At 41.7% G+C, this 21,495-nt stretch overlaps 1 protein-coding gene across 1 annotated transcript in view; it reads left to right on the top strand.

Moving 5' to 3' along the window:
• The window catches only part of chrne (cholinergic receptor, nicotinic, epsilon), a 42,083-nt gene that overhangs the window by 8,811 nt on the left and 11,777 nt on the right, over nt 1–21,495 (top strand). Inside the window, exons 3-8 of the mRNA XM_052044738.1 lie at nt 753–797; nt 3,049–3,158; nt 4,235–4,390; nt 9,824–9,921; nt 13,608–13,808; nt 15,644–15,758. Of these exons, the coding sequence (XP_051900698.1) occupies nt 753–797; nt 3,049–3,158; nt 4,235–4,390; nt 9,824–9,921; nt 13,608–13,808; nt 15,644–15,758 (725 nt within the window). The remainder of the gene's footprint in view (nt 1–752; nt 798–3,048; nt 3,159–4,234; nt 4,391–9,823; nt 9,922–13,607; nt 13,809–15,643; nt 15,759–21,495) is intronic.

A 21,495-nucleotide genomic window follows, 5' to 3' on the forward strand; every position in this document is an offset into this window, starting at 1 on the left:
TCTAAATGTACAGAAATGGTAGGGTGCATGATCTCTCTGGTGATGTGAAGATGGTATATGATGTTCCTGATGTGTAGAGAAGGTACACATGTCTCTGGAAATTCAGAGACAGTACCTAATGTTTCTGCCATTGTAGAGATGATACATAAGGTCTCCAACAATGCAGAGATGGTAAATGAGGTCTCTGGCAGAGTAGAGATGGTACATGGTATCTATGAAAATGGAGAGATGATTCATGAAGTCCACAGCAGTGCAGAGATGGAACAGTATAGAGAGGGAACGTGGGATCTATGGCAGTGAAGAAATGGTACGTAAGGTCCCTGGCAGAGTAGAAATGGTACATAGGTCTCTCACAATGTAGAAGTAGTTCATGAGGTTGATGACCTCGTAGAAATTGCACGTGGGCTCTCTAGCAATGTCGAGCCTGTATATGGTATTTATGGCAGTATAAAGATAATACATGGAACCTCTTGACTGTGTAGAGATGCTACATGATATCTATGCAGTGTAGAAATGGTACATGGATTCCCTAACAGTAAACAGATAGTAAGTTGGGTCTATGGTAGTGTAGAGATAGTATATGTTAGAATGCATACATTAAGTGTTTAACAGTGCAGAGATGGAACAAGTAGACATGAGTAAATGCACTCAGTTTTTAGCTTTTCAGGTTTGCAGATCTCCTGACCTTGGCTCTTCTGTCTTGATGCAATGATCATGTACCCTACTATTATCATCTGTTTATTTCCAAACAGAATGAAAAGGAGGAAGTACTTACCACAAATGTCTGGATTGAAATAGTAAGTATTATATTGTCCAGCCCTGTGGCTGAAAGCTTTTAGAATATGCTGACTGCATTAGTAATATGTAGCTCTCCATACCTGCCTCAACTTCAGTGAGCTTCTTCCTTCGGCGTTTTATGTTGGTCCTTCACTGGATCCACTCAAAAGTGAGACCGTAATTCATGTTGGGATAGAATTTTTTGTTTTAAGTTCCACCTTGCCTTACTCTTCACCTTCCACTCTGCCTTACTTCCACTAATAGCAGATGATTTTAACTTCCCTAAGATTGATTGGGACTGCCATAGTGCTAAGGGGTTGGATGGGACAAAATTCATTGAGTACGTCCAGGAAAGTCTTCTAAAGAAATCTGTAGATAGGTCTAATAGAGAGGGGGCAATACCTGACCTCCTCTTGGGAAATGAGGCTGGGCAAGTGACTGGAGTGTCAGTGGGGGAGCACTTTGGGACCAGTAACCATAATTCTATTAGTTTTAAAATAGTTATGGGAAAAGATAGGACTGGTCCACAAGTTAAAGTCTGAAATTCAAGCAAGGCTACTTTTGATGGCATTAGGCATGAACTTGCAAAGGTTGATTGGGAAAGGCTGTTGGCAGGTAAAGAGACATCTGGCAAGTGGGAGGCTTTTGGAAGTGGGATAGGGAGAGTTCAGGGCCAACATGTTCCTTGTTAGAGCGAAGGACAAGGCCGGCAGGATTAGAGAACCCTGGCTGACGAAGGATATTGACGTTCTTATCAGGAAAAAGAAGGAATAATGTGTCAGGTATAGGCAGATGGGATCGAGTGAATCCTTTGAGGACTATATGGGATGTAGGAATACCCTTAAGAGGGAAGTCAGGAGGGCAAAAAGAGGATGTGAGGTAGCAGTGGCAAATGAAGTAAGGGAGAATCCTAAGAGATTGTATAAATATATTAAAAGCAAAAGGGTAACTAGGGAGAGAATATCCCTGTGTATGGAGCCATGGGAGATGAGGGAGGTCTTAAATTAATATTTCTTATCTATATTTACCATGGAGAAGATCGTAAAAGTTAGGGAATTCAGGGAAGAGAATAGGGATGTCCTGAAACATAGCCACGTTACAAAAGAGGAGGTGCTGGTGGTCTTAAAGCGCATAGAGATTTATAAATCCCTGGGGCCTGACCAAATGTATTTAAGGACATTGTGAGAAGCCAGGGAAGAAATTTCTGGAGCCTTGGCAGAGATATTTGTGTTGTCATTAGCCACGGGTGAGGTACTGGAAGACTGTACTGTGGCTAATTTTGTGCCTCTATTTAAGTAGGGATGTAAGGACAAGCCAGGGAACCACAGGCCGGTGAACTGCACATCAGTGGTGGGAAAGTTACTGGAAGGATTCAGGGAGACAGAGTCTACCTGCAAGGACTAAATAGGGATAGTCAGCATGGTTTTGTGCATGGGAAATTGTGTCTCACAATTTGATTGAATTTTTTGAAGAGGTGACCAAGAGGCTTGATGAGGGTAAGTGGCAGGTGTTGTCTACGTGGATTTTAGCAAGGCCCTTAACAAGGATGTGCATGGTAGCCTGGTCCAGAAGGATTAGATCTCATGGAATCCAGAGTGAGCTAGCTAACTGGATACAAAATTGGCTTGGTGGTTGGAGTCGGAAGGTGGTAATAGGGGGATGTTTTTCAGATTAGAGGCCTGTGACCAGTGGTGTGCTGCAGGAATCCATGATGGTTCCCCCATTTTTGTCATCTATATCAACGATTTGGACGAGAACATTTTTTCACTGTACAAGTTTTTCACTGTAGCTCAGTAAATGTGACAATAACAAACCAATTTACCAATTTATTTACCAATTTACTATTATACTGTAATACATTCTCAGCTCTTGATTGCCGTGTGTGAACCATTGTGATCTTATAACACACACAGCTCATTATTGCCCTGAAATAAAAACAGTTAACACTGGAAACACCCAGGAAGTCAGGCAGCATCTGCAAAAATACAAACTTAACTTTTCAGATCTAAGACCTTTCATCAGAACTCCAGTGAAGGGTCCTCAAGCTGAAATATTCACTGTTTCTCTTTGCACGGATCCCTCCTGAGCCACTGTACGTTTTCAGCATTAAATGTTTGTATTTCAAGGTTCCAACATTTGATTTTCACTATGGTCCTCTGTCCTTTTCTCCTCTGCTGTACATTCAACATATCATGGAAATAAGTACAAACATTGGGAGTCTATGGGAATGATACAGATCAATGTGGCTGTGTATTTCCTTTCTATTGACAGCAATGGAATGATTATCGCTTGTCCTGGAACAAGTCCGAATATGATGGGATAGGTGTGGTCAGAGTTCCATCCAACTTGCTCTGGCTTCCTGATGTTGTCCTTGAGAACAAGTAAGTACCCTTCTCATGCCCTCTTCTCATTACTACCATCGGGGAGGAGTCTGAAGACCCACACTCAACGATTCAGAAACAGCTTCTTCCCCTCCGCCATCAGATTTCTGAATGGTCCATGAACCCCTAAACACTACCTCATTATTCCTTTCTTTGCACTATTTATTTATTTTGTAGTTTATAGTAATTTTATGTCTTTGAACTGTACAGCTGCTGCAAAACAACACATTTCACATCACATAAGTCAGTGACAATAAACCTGACTCTGATTTGAGGCTTCCTTGAATAATTAACTCTCATCTATTACAACACACTTCTAGCACATGTTTACCAGTTGTGTGGCACACTTTCAGCTGACTATTACCTGTAAAATACTTCCACCTTGCTATTAGTGAATAACACTCCCAGCTCTCTAATACCCACTAACACATCCCAGATAGAATTATCCTCCAACACTCTCCCAGCTCCCTACTATTCTACAACACAACCCTTGCTAAGTATCACCCTGTCAGACAACGCTGGTTCATCGTTATCCTATAGCACTCTTCAAGCTCTCTGCATTTTATAGTCACAGCTCACTATTATACTGTCATATATTCCTGGTTCAGTAGTGTTGGTGTGCATCACTCTCTCAGCCCACTGTTATCCTATAACACACTCACAGCTCACTATTATGATGTATCACAGTATACTGCAGCTCACTTCTAGCTTATTATTATACTGTAATACACAACCAGCTCACCATTGCCCTGTGTATATCATGCTGCTAGCTTGCTGTTATGTTATAACATTCTAACAGCTCACTATTGCCTTTACTGTATCATTTACCGCAGCTCACTTCTAGCTTATTATTATACTGTAAAACACTAGCTCACTATTGCCCTGCATCATTCTCCTAGCTCACTGTTTTATTTTAATCACTCTCAGTTTACAATTGCTCTGTGTGATACACACTCCCGTGTCACTATTATCCTGCAGCACACTCACTATTATCCTGCAGCACACTCCTGTGACACTATTGGAATTGTAAAAGTTGTGCAGTACTCTGATTGTTGGATTTCTCTCTTCTTCTCTAGCATTGATGGTCAGTTTGAAGTTGCTTACTATTCCAACGTTCTTGCCTATGATACTGGCTATATGTACTGGCTGCCACCTGCTATATATCGAAGCGCCTGTCCTATTGCTGTGACATACTTCCCTTTTGACTGGCAGAACTGTTCCCTTGTCTTCAGGTAAGTAGCTAAGACATAGAATAGAAAACAGGGAGCAATTGAGCACTGGGAATACCACAGACAAGTTTCCCCATTCCTTCCCAAACAAGCTCCCACTGGATCTGTCCAAATATCCACTTCCTACTTGATATCTGATGGTCCTCTGAAAAACTGTACTTTAGTTATTTACTTAGGGATAATCCTGGAAATTATAGACCGATGAGTCTCACGAGAGTGGTAGGGAAGCTATTGGAGAGGATTAACATAGAAACATAGAAACCCTACAGCACATACAGGCCCTTCGGCCCACAAAGTTGTGCTGAACATGTCCCTACCTTAGAAATTACTAGTCTTACCCATAGCCCTCTATTTTTCTAAGCTCCATGTACCTATCCAAAAGTCTCTTAAAAGACCCTATTGTATCCGCCTCCACCACCGTTGCCGGCAGCCCATTCCACACACTCACCACTCTCTGAGTAAAAAGCTTACCCCTGCTCCCCCAGCACCTTAAACCCGTGTCCTCTTGTGGCAACCCTTTCAGCCCTGGGAAAAAGCCTCTATCCACATGATCAATGCCTCTCATCATCTTATACACCTCTGTCAGTTCACCTCTCATCCTCCATCACTCCAAGGACTCTTATTAGAGATAGGATTTATGATCATTTGGAAAACCATGGCCTAATTAGGGACAGTCAGCATGGCTTTGTGCGGGGCAAGTCACAGTAGTTTAGTGGTTAGTGGTTAGCGTAATGCTATTACAGCGCCAGCGACCCAGGTTCAATTCCGGCCGCTCTCTGTAAGGAGTTTGTACGTTTTCCCCGTGTCTGCGTAGGGTTTCCTCCAGATACTCCGGTTTCCTCCCACATTCCAAAGACATACAGGTTAGAAAGTTGTGGGCATGCTATGTTGGCACCCGAAGCGTGGCAACACTTGTGGGCTGCCCCCAGAACACTACGCAAAAGATGCATTTCACTGTGTGTTTCGATGTACATGTGACTAATAAAGATATCTTATCTTACTAACGTGATTGAGTTTTTCAAGGAGGTGACGAAGGTGATTGATGAAGCTAGAGCTGTGGATTTTGTCTAAATGGATTTTAGTAAGGTATTTGATAAGTTCCCTCGTAGTAGGCTCATCCAGAAGATTAAGATGCATGTGATCAATGGTGACTTGGCTGTTTGGGTTCATAAGACCATAAGACATGGGAGCAGAGTTAGGCCATTCAGCCCTTTGACTCTGCTCTGCCATTCAATCATGGCTGACTTCTTTTTCCCTCTCAACCCCATTCTCCTGCCTTCTCCGTAACCTTTGATGACCTTACTGATCAAGAACCTATCAACCTACACTTTAAATACACCCAATGACTTGGCCTCCACAGCCGTCTGTGGCAATGAATTCCACAGATTCACCACCCTCTCCTCATCTCTGTTCTAAAGGGACGTCCTTCTATTCTGAGGCTGTGCCCTCTGGTCCTAGACTCTCCCACTACTGGAAACATCCTCTCCACATCCACTCTGTCCAGGCCTTTCAATATCTGGTAGGTTTCAGTGAGGTCCTCCCTCATCCTTCTAAGCAACTACAGGCCCAAAGTCATCAAATGCTCCTCATACGTTAACCCTTTCATTCCTGGGATCATTCTTGTAAACCTCCAGCACATCTTTCCTTAGATATGGAGCCCAAAGCTGCTCACAATACTCCAAATGTGGTCTGACCAAAGCCTTATAAAGGCTCAGCATTACATCCTTGCGTTCATATTCTAGTCCTCCCGAAATGAATGCTAACATTGCATTGCCTTACTTATTACTGACTCAATCTGCAAGTTAACCTTTAGGGAATCCTGCACTAGGACTCCCAAGTCCCTTTGCACCTCTGATTTCTGAATTCACTCCCTGTTTAGAAAATAGTCTACGTCTTTATTCCTTCTACCAAAGTGCATGACCATGCACTTCCCTACGCTGTATTTCATCTGCCATTTCTTTGCTCATTCTCCCAACCTGTCCAACTCCTCTTCCTCAAAACTACCTGCCCCTCCACCTATCTTTGTATCATCTGGCTTGCCCATGGCTTGCCCATAGAAGACAGAGGGTAGTGGTCAATGGGACTTATTCTGGCTGGAGGTCCATGACTGGTGGTATTCTGCAGGATCCATACTGGGACCTCTGCTGTTTGTCATATATATAAGTGATTTGGATGAAAACATGGATGGGTGGGTTGGTAAGTTCGCAGATGATACAAAGATTAGTGGCATTGTGGATAGTGTAGAAGATTGCCAAAGGATTCAGCGGGACATAGATCAGTTGCAGATATGGGTGGACAAATGGCAAATGGAGTTTAATCTGACCAAATGTGAGGTGTTGCACTTTGGGAGGTCAAATGTAAAAGGATAGTACGTAGTTAATGGCAGAAACGTTAACAGTGTTGATGTACAGAGGGATATTGGGGTCCAAGTCCATAGCTCCATGAAGGTGGCTGCGCAGGTTGATTGGGTGGTAAAGAAGGTGTATGGCATACTTGCCTTTATTAGTTGAGACACTGAGTTTGAGTCAGGAAGTTATGTTGCAGCTTTTAAAACTCTGGTTAGGCCACATCTGGAGTATTGCACTCAAATATGGTCACCCAATTATAGCAAGGATGTGGAGGCTTTGGAGAGGGTGCAGGAGAGATTTACCAGGATGCTGCCTGGATTAGAGGGCATGTGCTATAAGGAGAGGTTGGAAAAACTTGGGTTGTTTTCTCTGGAGTGGTGGAGGCTGAGGGGAGACGACAGACGTCATGAGGGGCATAGATAGGGTAGACAGCCAGTATCTTTTCCCAGGTTCGAAATCTCTCATACAAGAGGGCAAGTTTTTTTTACACAGAGAGTGGCGGGGGCCTGGAATACGCTGCCAGGGGTGGTGGTGGAGGCAGATACAATAGAGGCGTTTAAAAGACTCTTGGATGGCACATGAATGTGCAGAGAATGAAGGGATATTGACATTGTATAGGCAAAAGGGATTAGTTTAGTTAGGCATTTAATTACTAGTTTAACTAGTTCAGCACAACATTGTGGGCTGAAGGGCCTGTTCCTGTGCTGTAATGTTCTATGCTCCATGTTCTATAATTTTACTAATATTGACGGATGGATAAGTATTGGTTAGGATTATATCTTCTGCTCTTCTTCGAAATAGCTGCTATCGGATCTTTGACATCCTCCTGACAGAAAGTCATCCAGAAGTTAGCACCACAGACTGTGCAAATCTCGCTCAGTAGGGTGGTGAGATTTTTATGCCATCATTTCTGAAATGGGATATATATGGTACAGAAAATCTTCATATCCGTATGGAGCTCCTGCATCCTTCAGAAGAGGATTAAATTCCCTTCTCACTGAAAACTGATCTGGTTACTCCATTCGCTAATGTGGAAGTCAGGGAAGTGTAGAAATTGAAATTCATTCAGTCGATGGCAGGAGCAAGGGCAGTTTCTATAAATGCCCCTGAACTGCTTGCTGCATCTGTCAAATCACTGGCAGCAGTTGGTCGGAGGCACAGATAGGTCAATGGTTTCTGAACAACTTCCAACATTTCTAATTTGACATGCATTAGTTCTCGAACAGCTGCAGAAGGAGGAGCCAGTCAGAGTTTAACTCTTTCCCACAGATGGCTGATCCTCACACCAGAAAGCAAAGCAAAGTTATGAAGCTTAGCAACACTCACCCAACCCACGACTGAGTTCAACCAACGTCAGCAAGTGGGCAACTCCCCAATTCCTGATAAGAAATTGAACCAACAGGGGAATATGCATTGTGTTAGCTTACACAGTTGAGGGCATAAATTTAAGAACGTTATAAAATAAATGTAAATTCCATTTTGTTTTGTCTGCTGAAGGTTGCAGTCTTGTTCCCTTCTTTTGCACTCCTCCACCTCTATCCCTGACAGCTGTGCCCTCAGCTGTCGGAGTCTCAAGCATTAGAATTCCCTCCCTACACCTCTCCGCTCCTTTCTCTTCCTTCTTAAGACCTATCTCTGTGCCCTAGTATCTCCATATGTGGCCCATGGTCCTGTGAAGTAACTTGGAATACTTCTATCACAAAGATGCTACATTTATGAAAGTTGATAGTTATTAAGATATGGAAGGGGCTGTTTCCCATGGACAGTTTAGTTGCTACGGATTCTCTGTGGTGGCCAAGATGACGTCCCAAGCTGCAATAGCTGGTTACCATGCCTTTGCTACTCTTACTTATACTGGCACTTATTGTGAGTGGCAGTAGCAGGTGTGGTTGATGGATGTTTAGGTCCAAAGCGTGCAGTTCCAGTGTTTTCCCACACTGCCTCAGACTCCATCACTTGGGTTCAGGCTTGAATGTTCTGAGGCACCAGACTCCAAGGTGGAGTGAATAAGATAGGTAAGGGAATGCGCAGGAGAGGGCAATAACCTCCTGCTTCATCACCCTCCACCTGTCTCTTGAGTAGATATTCGGCCAACCCACTGCTAACTGACAGCCGAGACACTCTGCAAGCTGCTTTCAGCCAATGTCACTATCTGCCAATAACTGCGGCATTCCATAGATTAAGACAGGATCTAATGCCTCCACCACACTAACCATCATTGGCTTTCAAGAAGTTAAACCCATCAACATTCTTCTGAAGCTTAGTCCCACATTTGCACTAGAACCAATGGTGTTCTGACTGGGTCACTCAGAAAGCACTTGTGGTACTCCCACTCAGCTGTTGTGGTCTAGTTTAGGACAGGGATGAGTAACAGATGCCAGCTTTGCCCGTGATGCCCCCCAACCTAACAACAGCTGTCTACAGTGCAGCAGTTAGTGGAAGGAGTCAGATCTGAATGTTAAATCCATAAATCAGACCTCAAGAAACAACCTCCTGGTCGCAAGCAATGCCATCTTGACAAAAGGAACATTACATGTAGTAGTGAATTATAGCTTTACATTCCATCGCTGCTGAGATCAGGACCGAATCTGGTGTCCATGCTGAGTTTGCACATTGTCCTCTGACTGGGTGGGTTGCCTCTTGATCTTCCGGATATTTCCCACATCCCAAAGGTGATCTGGTAGATTAATTGGCTACTGTAAATTACCCCAGAGTATGGGTTAATGGTAAAAAAGGGGAGTTGATCTACATGTAAGAGAGAATAAATTTAAGGGGTACAGGGAAATAAGGAGAGGGGTAATCAGACTAATGGGATTACCCTTCTGGGAGTCAGCATGGGCCTGCTTCTGTGTCACTGAAGTGTTGGAATGTAAAGCTGTAATTCACTGCTGCATGTAATGTTCCTTTGTTAAATGGCATTTGTTTGTGTTCCAGGAGGCTGTTTCTTAAGGGCTAATGTATGAATTTAACACTTAGATCTAACCCCTTCCTTCTTACCTGATTGTCATTCAGCCTGGATAATGGAGCTCTCAGGAAAGCAGAAAGTAGAAAGAAATTGATTGATAAGTCGGCTCTGTTTTGTTTACAGGTCACAATCATACAATGCCCATGAAGTCAACTTGGAGCTATCAGAGGAAGAAGGAACGTTGATTGAGTGGATCCACATTGATCCTGAAGACTTCACTGGTACATCATGGCTTTTGTTTTTGTGTTACTTTGTACCTTTGGTAAATTGGTTCATGATTATCACATGTACCAAGGTACAGTGGAAATCTTTGTTTTGCATGTCATCCATACAGATCATTTCATTATATCTGTGCATTGAGGTAGTACAAGGGAAAACAATAACAGAATGCAGAATAAAGTGTTACAATTACAGAGAAAGTGCAGTGCAGGTAGACAATAAAATGCAAGGCCATGACGAGGTAGATTCTGAGGTCAAGAGTCCATGTTGTCATACTAGGGGATCGTTCAATAGTCATGTAACAGCGAGATAGAAGCTGTCCTTGAGCCTGGTGGTACGTGCTGTCAGGCTTTGTACCTTCTGCCCAATGGGAGAGGGGAGAAGAGAGAATGTCCAGGGTGGGTGGGGTCTTTGATTATGTTGGCTGCTTTACCAAGGCAGCAAGAAGTAGAGACAGAGTCCATGGAGGGGAGGCTGGTTTCTGTTATATGCTGAGCTGTGTCCACAACTCTCTGCCATTTCTTATGGTCTTGGGCAGAGCAGTTGCCATACCAAGCCATGATGCATCTGGATAAGATGCCTTCTATGGTGCACCAATAAAAATTGGTGAGGGTCAAAAGTGACATGCCAAATTTCTTTAGCTCCCTGAGGAAGTAGAGGTGCTGGTGCGCTTTCTTGGCCATTGCATCTACATGGTTGGACCAGGACAGGCTAGTGGTGATGTTCACTCCTAGGAACTTGAAGCTCTCAACCCTGTTGATGTAAACAGGAGCGTGTGCACCACTCCCCTTCCTGAGGTCAATGATCAGCTCTTTTGCTGACATTGATGGAAAGGTTGTTGTCATAAGGCCAGGTCACTAGACTCTCTACCTCCTCCTTCCATCCCCCTGTATCTCTCAGTTAAAAGCTTAAACTTGTCACCTGGTACCATCAGCTAATGTGAAAGGCTTTTCTTTTTCAATCTTTTTATTAGTTTTCAAATTAATACAGATTAATATATAACATCAATGTTTGTACATGTAATACAAAGAGATCAGGAGAGCAATCATGGCATGGATAATCATAAAGAACAATAAAATATAAAAAAATCTGTAGATCCAAGGATCTCTTAGTAAATGAATATAATATAAAAGAAAGAAAGAGAAAAAAAACCCAATCAGTAAGAAAAATTATAAACAATATATCAAACCAAACTAAGTGAAACAGAAAAATTTCAAAAAAAAAGAAAAAAAAAGACTGGACTAAAATTTCTTAGTAGAAACAGTGCAATATTATGTCGTCAACCCTGTTCCTCTAAGTTGGAAAGTTATTGAAAGGGGATCTATATCATGTGAAAATATTGAATAAATGGACTCCAAATATCTTCAAATTTAAGCGAAGGATCAACAGTACCACTCCTAATTTTTTCCAAGTTTAAACATGATATAGTTTGAGAGAACCATTGAAAAGTAGTAGGCGGTATTGGATCCTTCCATTTAAGCAAAATGGATCGTTTGGCCATTAATGTAACAAAGGCAATCATACGGTTAGCAGAAGCAGATAAATGGCCAGACTCTATCCTTGGTAATCCAAAAATTGCAGTGATAGGGTGAGGTTGTAAATGAATCTTCAATATATCTGAAATAACGTTAAAAATGTCTTTTCAATATTTTTCCAAAAGAGGACAGGACCAAAACATATGTGTCAAAGAAGCCACATTCGATTTACATCTGTCACATATAGGATTTATATGTTGATAAAAATGAGCTAACTTATCTTTGGACATATGGGTCCTGTGAACTACCTTAAACTGTATCAAAGAGTGTCTGGCACACACTGAAGATGTATTAGCTGAATGAAGAATCTTCTTCCAAGTCTCTGTAGGTAAAGATATCTGGAGTTCGCTTTCCCATTCATTCTTAATTTTGTCCAGTGATTCTGGACGTATTTTCATAATTAAATCATAGATTATTACTATCAAGCCCTTCTGATAAGGATTAAGACCTAAAATTTTTTCCATAATTTCAGTTTTGTAAGGTGTCGGAAAAGAGGGTATAGTAGTTTTTATAAAGTTTCTAATCTGCAAATATCGAAAAAAGTGTGATCTAGGCAAATTGTATTTGTTAGACAATTGTTCAAAAGATGAAAAACAGTTATCAATGAATAAATCATGAAAGCATACTATTCCCTTCCTTTTCTATATGGAAAAAGCTGAGTCAACTCTGGATAGATGAAAGAAAAAGATTAGATTGAATGGGACTTGACAGGTTAAATTTATTCAATCCAAAAAATTTACAAAATTGAAACCATATTCGTATTGTATATTTAACAATTGGGTTAATCATATGTTTACTTAATTTGGTAAGTGTAAAAGGGAGTGAAGCTCCTAAAATAGAAACTAATGAAAATTCAAGTACTGATTGGTGCTCAAGGTGTACCCATTTGGGGCATTGAATTACATCTGAATCTTGCATCCAAAAATTTAAATATCTGGTATTAATTGCCCAATAATATAATCTAAAGTTAGGCAGGGCCATACCACCATCCTTTTTTAGTTTTTGTAAATATTTCTTACTTAATCTTGGGTTTTTATTCTGCCAAATATATGAAAGAATTTTGGAATCAATAGTGTCAAAAAAAGATTTCGGGACGAAACTTGAAATAAATATAAAAATTTTGGTAAAATATTCCTCTTAACTGCATTAATTCGGCCTACCAATGATAAAGACAGAGGGGACCATTTAGTAAATAATTGTTTAACATGGTCAATTAAAGGCAATAGATTAGCTTTAAATGTCCTTATGTTTCTTGGTAATTTTAACACCTAAATACATAAAATAGTCAGTTACCAATCTAAAAGGTAATTGCCTATAAATTGGGGTTTGCATATTTAATGGAAAAAGTTCACTCTTATTAAGATTTAAACAGTTTCACAAGGTCAAAAATAAATTGGCAAAGGAACACTGTTCTTGCCAGTGGACCCCTCATCTTGCAAAGAGCAAGAAAAATACCATTCCATACATAACTCCAAATAGGTGTAACTCACTTCCAGCTAAACAATCATCTCTGTGTAACTCACACCCATGTGAACTTTATACCAACATATATATATATATACATAGCTCATTCCCAAGTATACACAATGCTGTAGTTATCTTACTCTCAGTTATTCATTTCTGTGTAACTCACTCCCAGGTATCCATTAGAGTCATAGAGTCACACGGCACGGAATCAGGCCCTTCGGTCCAACTCATCCATGCCACCTGTGTTGCCCAGTGAGCTAGTCCCATCTGCCCACATTTGACCCACATTATTCATAATGTAACTCATTTTCTCAATTATCTCCATGCTTTTATTATATGAAGCTCAGTTATTTCACCCTTGCTTCTGTCATTTTCACAGTGTGGCTCATTTGGCCCATGATCCTGCTCTGCCATTGAATAAGGTTGTGGCTGACCTTCAATCTCAGTGCCGTTTTCCTGAACTAATCCCATTGATTCCCTTAATATTTAATAATCTACCCATCTCTGTCCTGAATATACTGAGCCTGAGCAGCCCACTTAGGTAGATAATTCACTACCATCTGGGTGAAGAAATCCCGTCTCACCTCTGTCCTGAATGGCCAACCCCTTATTCTGAGACTTCGTGGTTCACCTCCAATATATAAGGTTGAACATTTCTGAAAAATCACATTTCTTGTTTCTGTCAGAGAATGGTGAGTGGACAATAAGACACAAGCCTGCAAAGAAGAATATCAACTGGCAGTTCACTAAGGATGATATCGAGTACCAGGAGATCATCTTCTTCCTGATTATTCAGAGGAAGCCACTGTTCTACGTCATCAACATCATTGCCCCCTGTGTCCTCATTTCCTCACTGGTGGTCCTTGTCTACTTCTTGCCAGCACAAGGTAAAGAGCCCAAAGTGTATCACTTGAAATACAAATGGTGTAGCAATTCCCGTTGCTGCTTCACATCTTGCATCCAGTTGTGACCTTGACTTCAGGTGCTATTACGTGGAATTTGCACACTCATCCAGAGACTGCGTGAGATTTCTCTAGGTGCTTTGGTTTCCTCCCATGCCCTAAAGACATAGTATTAAGTTGATTGTCCACTGTAAGTTACCCCTTGGTGTAGGTAAGAGTCAAAAAGCATCTAAGAGAGTTTATGGGGATGTGAGAGGGAGAATAAGTTGTAGGGATACAGGGAAATTATGGTAGGTGAATGGGACCAATGGGATTGGTCCTTGGGAATTGGTATGGACCAGATGGGCTGAATGGCTTCCTTCCAATAAATAAATTGGCAGGCTCAAGTTACAGTTCAGTCATTAGTCAGTCATTCCCCTAGAGTTGGCCACACATGATCTGCCCTGGAACCAGTTTCCAAGAAAATCTAAAGAATACACATGAACTTGGACCCATTTGGGTTTCAACTATTTATGACTGTATTCACCCATTAGTAGATCTTTGCTTTAAAGAGTCATCATCCCTCCTCTCTAGAACAATCTAAGTTGCGTGAAGGGACAGAGGAGTAAAATGAAATGCAAGAGACTGGGATAACTATTTAACACAGAGGGCTGTGAGGCTGTAGAACACATCTCCAAGATGGTGATTGAAGAAGAAATAATGTCAAGGTTTAAGAATAAAAAAATTGTAGCAGAGAAAGTCATTTCACCGTCAAAGTCTGGACTGCCAATTCAATGTCTTTATAGATCTTCAAGCTCATCTCCATCTTCCTGCCCGATCCCCATTCCCTTACTCTCCAAGTATCTATTGGTTTCATCCTTGAATATAATCAATGACTGAATGTAAACTGATCTTTGGGACAGAGACTTCAGAAAGTCCTCTGAGAGAAGAAATTTCTCCTTATTGCAAGTCTGAAGTAGTCAACCCCTTATCCCCAAGAGGTTAGTAAGGTGATGGAAGGAAGAGGAGAAGGGATGGATCTGGAGGCAGGGGAGGGAAATGGAGTAGATAGACAAATATGGACTGGTTAGGCCAAATGGCCTATTTCCCTGTTACATCCATTTAATTGCAAAGCTCATGAAATTCTTTTATGAAATAAACTAAGATCATAATAAATACGAGAGGGAGAGGCTATTGAGCCTATTTCACCATTTAATAAGATCATGGCTGATCCTGTGCCTCATCTACTATTCCACACATAGCCTTTGATTCTCTTCGATCAGCCTCAACCTTGAGGATACTCAACCACTGAGCTCTAAGCACTCCAAAGAATCACAACCCCCTCAATAAAAACATTTCTCCATATCTCAGATCTAAATGACTAACCCCTCACTTTGAAACCTTGTCCAGTAGTTCTGGACACTTCAGCTAGAGAAAAGAGCCCCTTGCCAAATGCTTCAGTCAGTTCTTTGCAGAATCCTACATGTCTGAATGAGATGACATCCAATTCTTCCAAACTCTCGTTGATTTAGACCAATCTTTCTCAATTCTTTTTTACTTGACAAGCCTCTCATCCCAGGAGTTCCTCCAGTGACTCCACTGACTCCAAGGTCAGTACACCCTTCATCAAGTCAAAAAATCAATGTTGCACTTACCACTCCAAGCTGGTTTCATCAAAACCCAGTGTACTCTCAGCAAGACCCTCTTACTTTCATAATCCTACACCCTTTTAATAAAGACTAATCTACCATTTGAATTCCTAATTGCATGCTGTACCTACACATTTATGTTAAATAAGTAAAACACATTGCTACTAATTCTATTTTCTTTTTTTTCTAAAGCTGGAGGTCAAAAATGCACTCTTTCGATATCTGTGCTTCTGGCACAAACTGTCTTCCTGTTCTTGATTGCACAGAAAGTTCCGGAAACATCATTAAATGTTCCACTCATTGGAAAGTAAGTGATCTGTGTCTCAGTTTTCCAGTGGGAAGTTGATAATAGGAAATCTATTAATTAATCATCATTAACTGCCAAGAAAATAAATTATGTAGCACTCTTTCTTTTAGAACTGCACAATCCAATTTTGACTTTAGCTGAATCAGATCAAATGTGTGGTGAAATCGGACCAAGTGCTTCTGGTGCAACCCACATTAGCACATCTGATATCTTCCTGACGTCAGATGCTGCCTGACCCACTGAGTTCCTCCAGCGCTTTGTGTGTTGCACCAGATTCCAGCATCTGCAGTCTCTTGTGTCTCCCCTCACAATCTTATACTGTATGTTTCAGTCAAGTACTCTCTCACTCTTCTAAACTCCAGTGGTTACAAGCCAAGACTGTCCAACCTTTCCTCAAAAGACAACCCACCCATTCCAAATATTAGGCTCGTAAACTTTTTCTGAACTGCTTCCAACACATTACCATCCTTCTTTAATTAAGAAGACCAATATTATGTGCAATATTTTAGGAGGACCTTTGGCCATAGACTCCTGCCTGGGCTGCTTGCTCTTTGGAGTCAAGGTCATCCTCTCCACATCCACTTTGTCAAGACCCCTCACGACTTTCACTCAGCGGGACAGGCAGCATTAGTGACTAATACTAAAGACAATATTCCAGATATGGTCTCACCAGTAACCTAAATAACTGAAGTATAAGCTCCTTATCTTTGTACTCAATTTCCCTGGCAACAAATAATAATTCTGTTATCATTTAAAATTACTTGTTGTATTGTATTGTATTGAATTACTTGTTGTATGAGAGACATAGATAGAGTAGACAGCTGGTACCTTTCTCCCAGGGTTGAAATGTCTAATACTAGAGGTCATGCATTTAAGGTGAGAGAGGGTAAGTACAAAGGAGATGTGCAGGACAAGTTTTTTTACATGGAGAGTGGTGGGTGCCTGGAATGCGCTGCCAGGGGTGGTGGAGGAGGCAGATACAAAAGAGGCATTTTAGATAGGGACATGGATGTGCAGAGAATGGAGGGATATGCACATTGCTTAGGCAGAGGGGTTACTTTAGTTAGGCATTTAATTACTAGTTTAATTAGTTTAACACAACATCCTGGGTTGAAGGGCCTGTTCCTGTGCTGTACTAGAGGGCATGGATTTAAGGTGAGAGGGGGTAAGTTTAAAGAAGATGTGCAGGGCAAGTTTTTTTACACAGAGAGTGGTGGGTGCCTGGAACGGGCTGCCAGGGGTGATGGTGGAAGCAGATACGATAGTGGCATGTAAGAGGCTGTTATATAGACTTATGAATATGTAGGGAATGGAGGGATATGGATCATGGTCAGCACAACGTTGTGGGCCAAAGGGCCTGTGTTGTGCTGTACTGCTCTATGATATACAGGCAAAGTGATTTAGTTTAATTCAGCATCATGTTCAGCACAGACATCGTGGGCGTAGGTCTGTTCCTGTGCTGAAGTGTTCTTTCTTCTGTGTTCTATTTGCCTTTTGTGAATCATGCACTAAGACACCTAAATCCCTTTGTATTCCAGAGCCCTGCAATCTCTCAACATTTTGATAATGATTTTTAATTGTTTTCCTTCCAAATGCACAATTTCACATTTTGCCATATCATATTCCACTTGCCAAATCTTTGCCCACCCACCTAACTTATCAAAATCCTTTTGTAGCATACTCGCATCCTCTTCACAACTTACTTTCCCACCTAGTTTTGTTTCACCAGCAAATTTACCAATGGCATCTAAGTCATTTAGAAAATGTTAAAATCTTAAGGCCCCAGCACCAATCCTGGTCCATTTTGTGGACAAGAAAGGTTTCCACTCCTTCAATGTGCAGTGGTTGTGATTCACAAAAGTGAAGCTGAATGCCTTCCAGGAAACAAGCGTGAATCATTCACCCTGAAGAAGTCTGTACCGCCAGATGCTTCCAGTGCCCAGTAGGATGGATTCTGGGAGACAAGGGCTACTATCATATTCCGTTGTCACACCACAGTGCTCTCCAACTACAGCAAATGAGTGCAGATGAAAGTATTGTCAATGTATGAGGATCATGGTGGAAAATGCCCTGGGTCTCCTGCATGAGTCTGGGAGCTGCCTTGTAGTAAATGCCAAGTAGACATGAATCCTCTCATGTGTTGCGAGCCGATGGCCAGTTGAAGGCAACAGCTAGAAAGTGTCACAGAGCCTCAAGACCAGCAGGAGCAAGAGGAGCCGGAGAAAGGCAGGGCTCAGCATCCTCAGATTCATCTGCCTGTTGAATGGAAGAGACAGACGTTGGCCACGCGGGATATAAAAGACTCCCTAATAGAGATGTATTTCACCTTAGTCAAGAAGATTCAAGAAGGCAGCTGACCACTACCTTCTCAAGGGCAATTTGAGACGGGAAATAAATAATTATCTCATCAACAATTTCCCCATCTCAGGTATTAATTAAAGTCAAGTATGGAGGAGGCTTTTCATTCCCTAAAGCCTGTGTTCCTATTCAATTAGGGCATTTGTGGTCTGCATCTCACCCCCAATGATCTGGCTTTCCTTTATATCTCCCAATATCCTTACCCAACAAACAGCTATAACTTGAAAGTTCCAATGTTCCATCAAACACTTTTTGGGGAGAGAATTACTGAATTTCTGTTGTATTACCTTACTTACATGTCGAGATATTTTTATTAGTGGGAGAATCTTGAACGAGGGAACATGGTTTCAAGTTAAGGGGCTGGTCATTTAAAACTGAGGTATGTCAAAATTTCTTCTCACAGGGTGGTAAATCTCTGGAATGCTCCGCTCCAGTGAGTTGTGGGGGGCTGGTTCATTAGAAGTATTTAAAGTGGAGGTAGATAGATTCTTGAAAGATCAAAGGATTGAGGACTATGAGGATCTGGCACAGGGAAGGAGCTGAGACCTGGTTCTGCCATGATCATATTGAATGGCAGAACAGGCCAGGTGGCTTCCTCCTGCTCCTATTTTCCTGTGTTCTTGCTCTTATACATCTATAATGAAATTTGACATCCTGAGATGATTGACTGAAGCACGATCAAACCAAACTCTGACACCACCACACTACTGAGGGTTGTAAAGTGGAATGAGCCTAAAGTCTTTTTTGGTTGTCATTGACACATTGAAAGGCCTCCTTCTATACCATAAGTTTCCATAATTCTGTGATTCTATGATTAGGGTGTCTGAACAAAACCTTGGTCAGAAGATAGATTTTAAAAAGCCTCTTGACAAGGTGGAGACAGGAGAGAGGTAAAAGTTTAGGGAAGGAATTCCTGATCTGTGGACCCTTTCAGCTGAAGGTGATCTTTGATGGTGCAATGAAGATCAGGAAGTTCTCACAAGAATTGCAGAGAACTCAGATGGTTGAGGAGGTTACAGAGATGGAGAGGATGAGGCTGCGGAGGGATTTGAAATTATTGACAACCTCGGGGTAATTATTTTATACCCCATTTTGTTAAAGTAAACTGAATTTGATGTATTTGGTAATCTGCAAGCTGGTGGTCATGGGAAAAACAATTAAAGCAGCTGGATTTGTAAGACTTTAACAGGGATGAGGATTTGTCATTTCTAATCCTCAACTGACAGCCCATGAGTCACTGAGCAAACCACTTATGCTGGAAACAAGTCCCACTCTTCCGTAACATATCGCTTTTGGAGATTACAAGGTGTTACTGTAAACCAGAAGCTCAAAGGGGAAAGGCAGCTGCAGAGTTTCCATTGCCTAACTTTTAAGAATGTATTAATAGCATCAACTGTATACTAACAGCACTGGGAAAGAGCAGTTAAACCTAGATGGACAACTCATCTCATCCTCTGCTCACCTTTAGAAGTTGATTAATGATAATTGTCCATCCATCAGGGAACTGTGTGATATTTCCACAAGTTGGTCGCCCCCACTGGTAAATTTAGAAACTGATGACCAGTGTTTATTTGGGACAGAATGTTGGGAGGGAAGGGAACCACTCCCTGTCTCTACTGGATATATGTGCCCGGCTGATTTCCCTCTTCCCTAGCTAATGAAAAACAGTGGTTGGAACAGTCTCTCTGGTAGTGCAGCATTCAGCATTCCTTCAGTGCAAACACTCCACCAGTGTGGCACTTCCTCAGCAGAGTGTCTCAGGTAGATTCATAGAATCTTACAGAACAGAAACAAGCCCTTTCACTACATTGAGTCCACCGATTGTTGTGTCGTCTGCAAACTTACTAATACCATTCTCAGTTATTTATATATAATCACAAACAGCAAAGGTCCCAGCACTGATCCCTGAGGAATACTACTTGTTATACACTTCTAGTCAGTAAAACACTCATCCACCACTACCCTTTGCTTCCTCTCACAAAGCCAATTTTGGATCCAGTTTGCCAACGTGGCTTGGATCCCTTGTGCCTCAACCTTCTGGACCAGCCTACCATGTGGGACCTTGTCAAAGGCCTTACTAAATGTCCACGTAAACCACATTTACCGCTCTACAGCACCTTCTCAGAATTGCCCCCCTGAAAGTACAGTGCTCCCCCAGACCTACATCCCACCTCTGACAGTGCTGCATTTCCTCAGTACTGCCCCTTCAACAGTGCCATGGAAAGGAAGTGGTGACTGATTCACTGGAACCAATGTTGTATTGGCTTGAATATTTGAACACACTGTAGATCCCAGGCAACTCTAACCTCATCTTCCATCAACAACTCAGTCCCAACATCCACACGACACACGTGGGACTTGCAGTGCTTGGAAATAGGTATCCCAGCTGAACTCCTAAGGACATAAGTAATGGGAGTGGTGGAGTCGGCCATGTGGCCCTTTTGATCCTGATCCATCATTCAATAAAATCTGGACTTAAATCCTACTTTCACGTTTCCAGCCAATCCTTTTGGTCTTGTGTCCACCATTTAGCAATCTCATCCGTAAACATTGTCAATGACTGAGCACGTTCAGCCTTCAAGAGATTCACAGCTCTCTAAATAAATATGTTTCCACTCAACTCAACCTTAAATAGCCAACCATTTATCTTTTGAGACTATCACGCCTGGTTCACCACCCCTGAGCCTAAGAAAACAACTTCTTGGAAATTCCCCCACAGAATGTTTCATTGAGATAATAACTGACAAGGTAGGGCCACTCAAGGATAAAGGAAGGAATTCAAGCCTGGAGCCAGAGGAATACTAAATGAGTACTTTACATTAATATTCACCAAGGAGAAGGACATTCTGGATAGCGAGATCAGGGAGGGATATACAGGTATTCTAGGGCATGTTGATATCAAGAAGGAGGTGTTGGGGCTCATGAATAAGTCTCCAGGGCCTGATGGGATCTTTCCCAAGTTATTGAGAGAGGCAAGAGAGGAGATTACTGGTGCTTTAAAAGAGACCTTTGTATTCTCTTTAGTCACAGGTGAGGTCCTGGAGGACTGGAGAATGGCCAATATTGTTCCTCTGTTTAAGAAGGGCAATAGAGACAAACTAAGAAATTATAGGTCAGTGAGCCTTACATCAGTGGTAGGGAAATTATTGGACAACATTCTTAGGGATAGGACCACTCACATCTGGAAAAGCATTGACTTATTATAGATAGTTAGCATCGCTTTGTGTTTGGGGGAGATCATGTCTTACAAACTTGATTAAGTATTTTGAGGGGTGACAAAGATGACTGATGAGGGGAGGACAGTAGATGTTGTATACACAGACCTTAGTAAAACTTTTGACAAGGTTCTTCATAGTAGGGTGATCCAATAGATTAAGGC

Source organism: Pristis pectinata, chromosome 37, assembly GCF_009764475.1.
Source record: "Pristis pectinata isolate sPriPec2 chromosome 37, sPriPec2.1.pri, whole genome shotgun sequence".
NCBI classification, from domain to species: Eukaryota; Metazoa; Chordata; class Chondrichthyes; order Rhinopristiformes; family Pristidae; genus Pristis; species Pristis pectinata.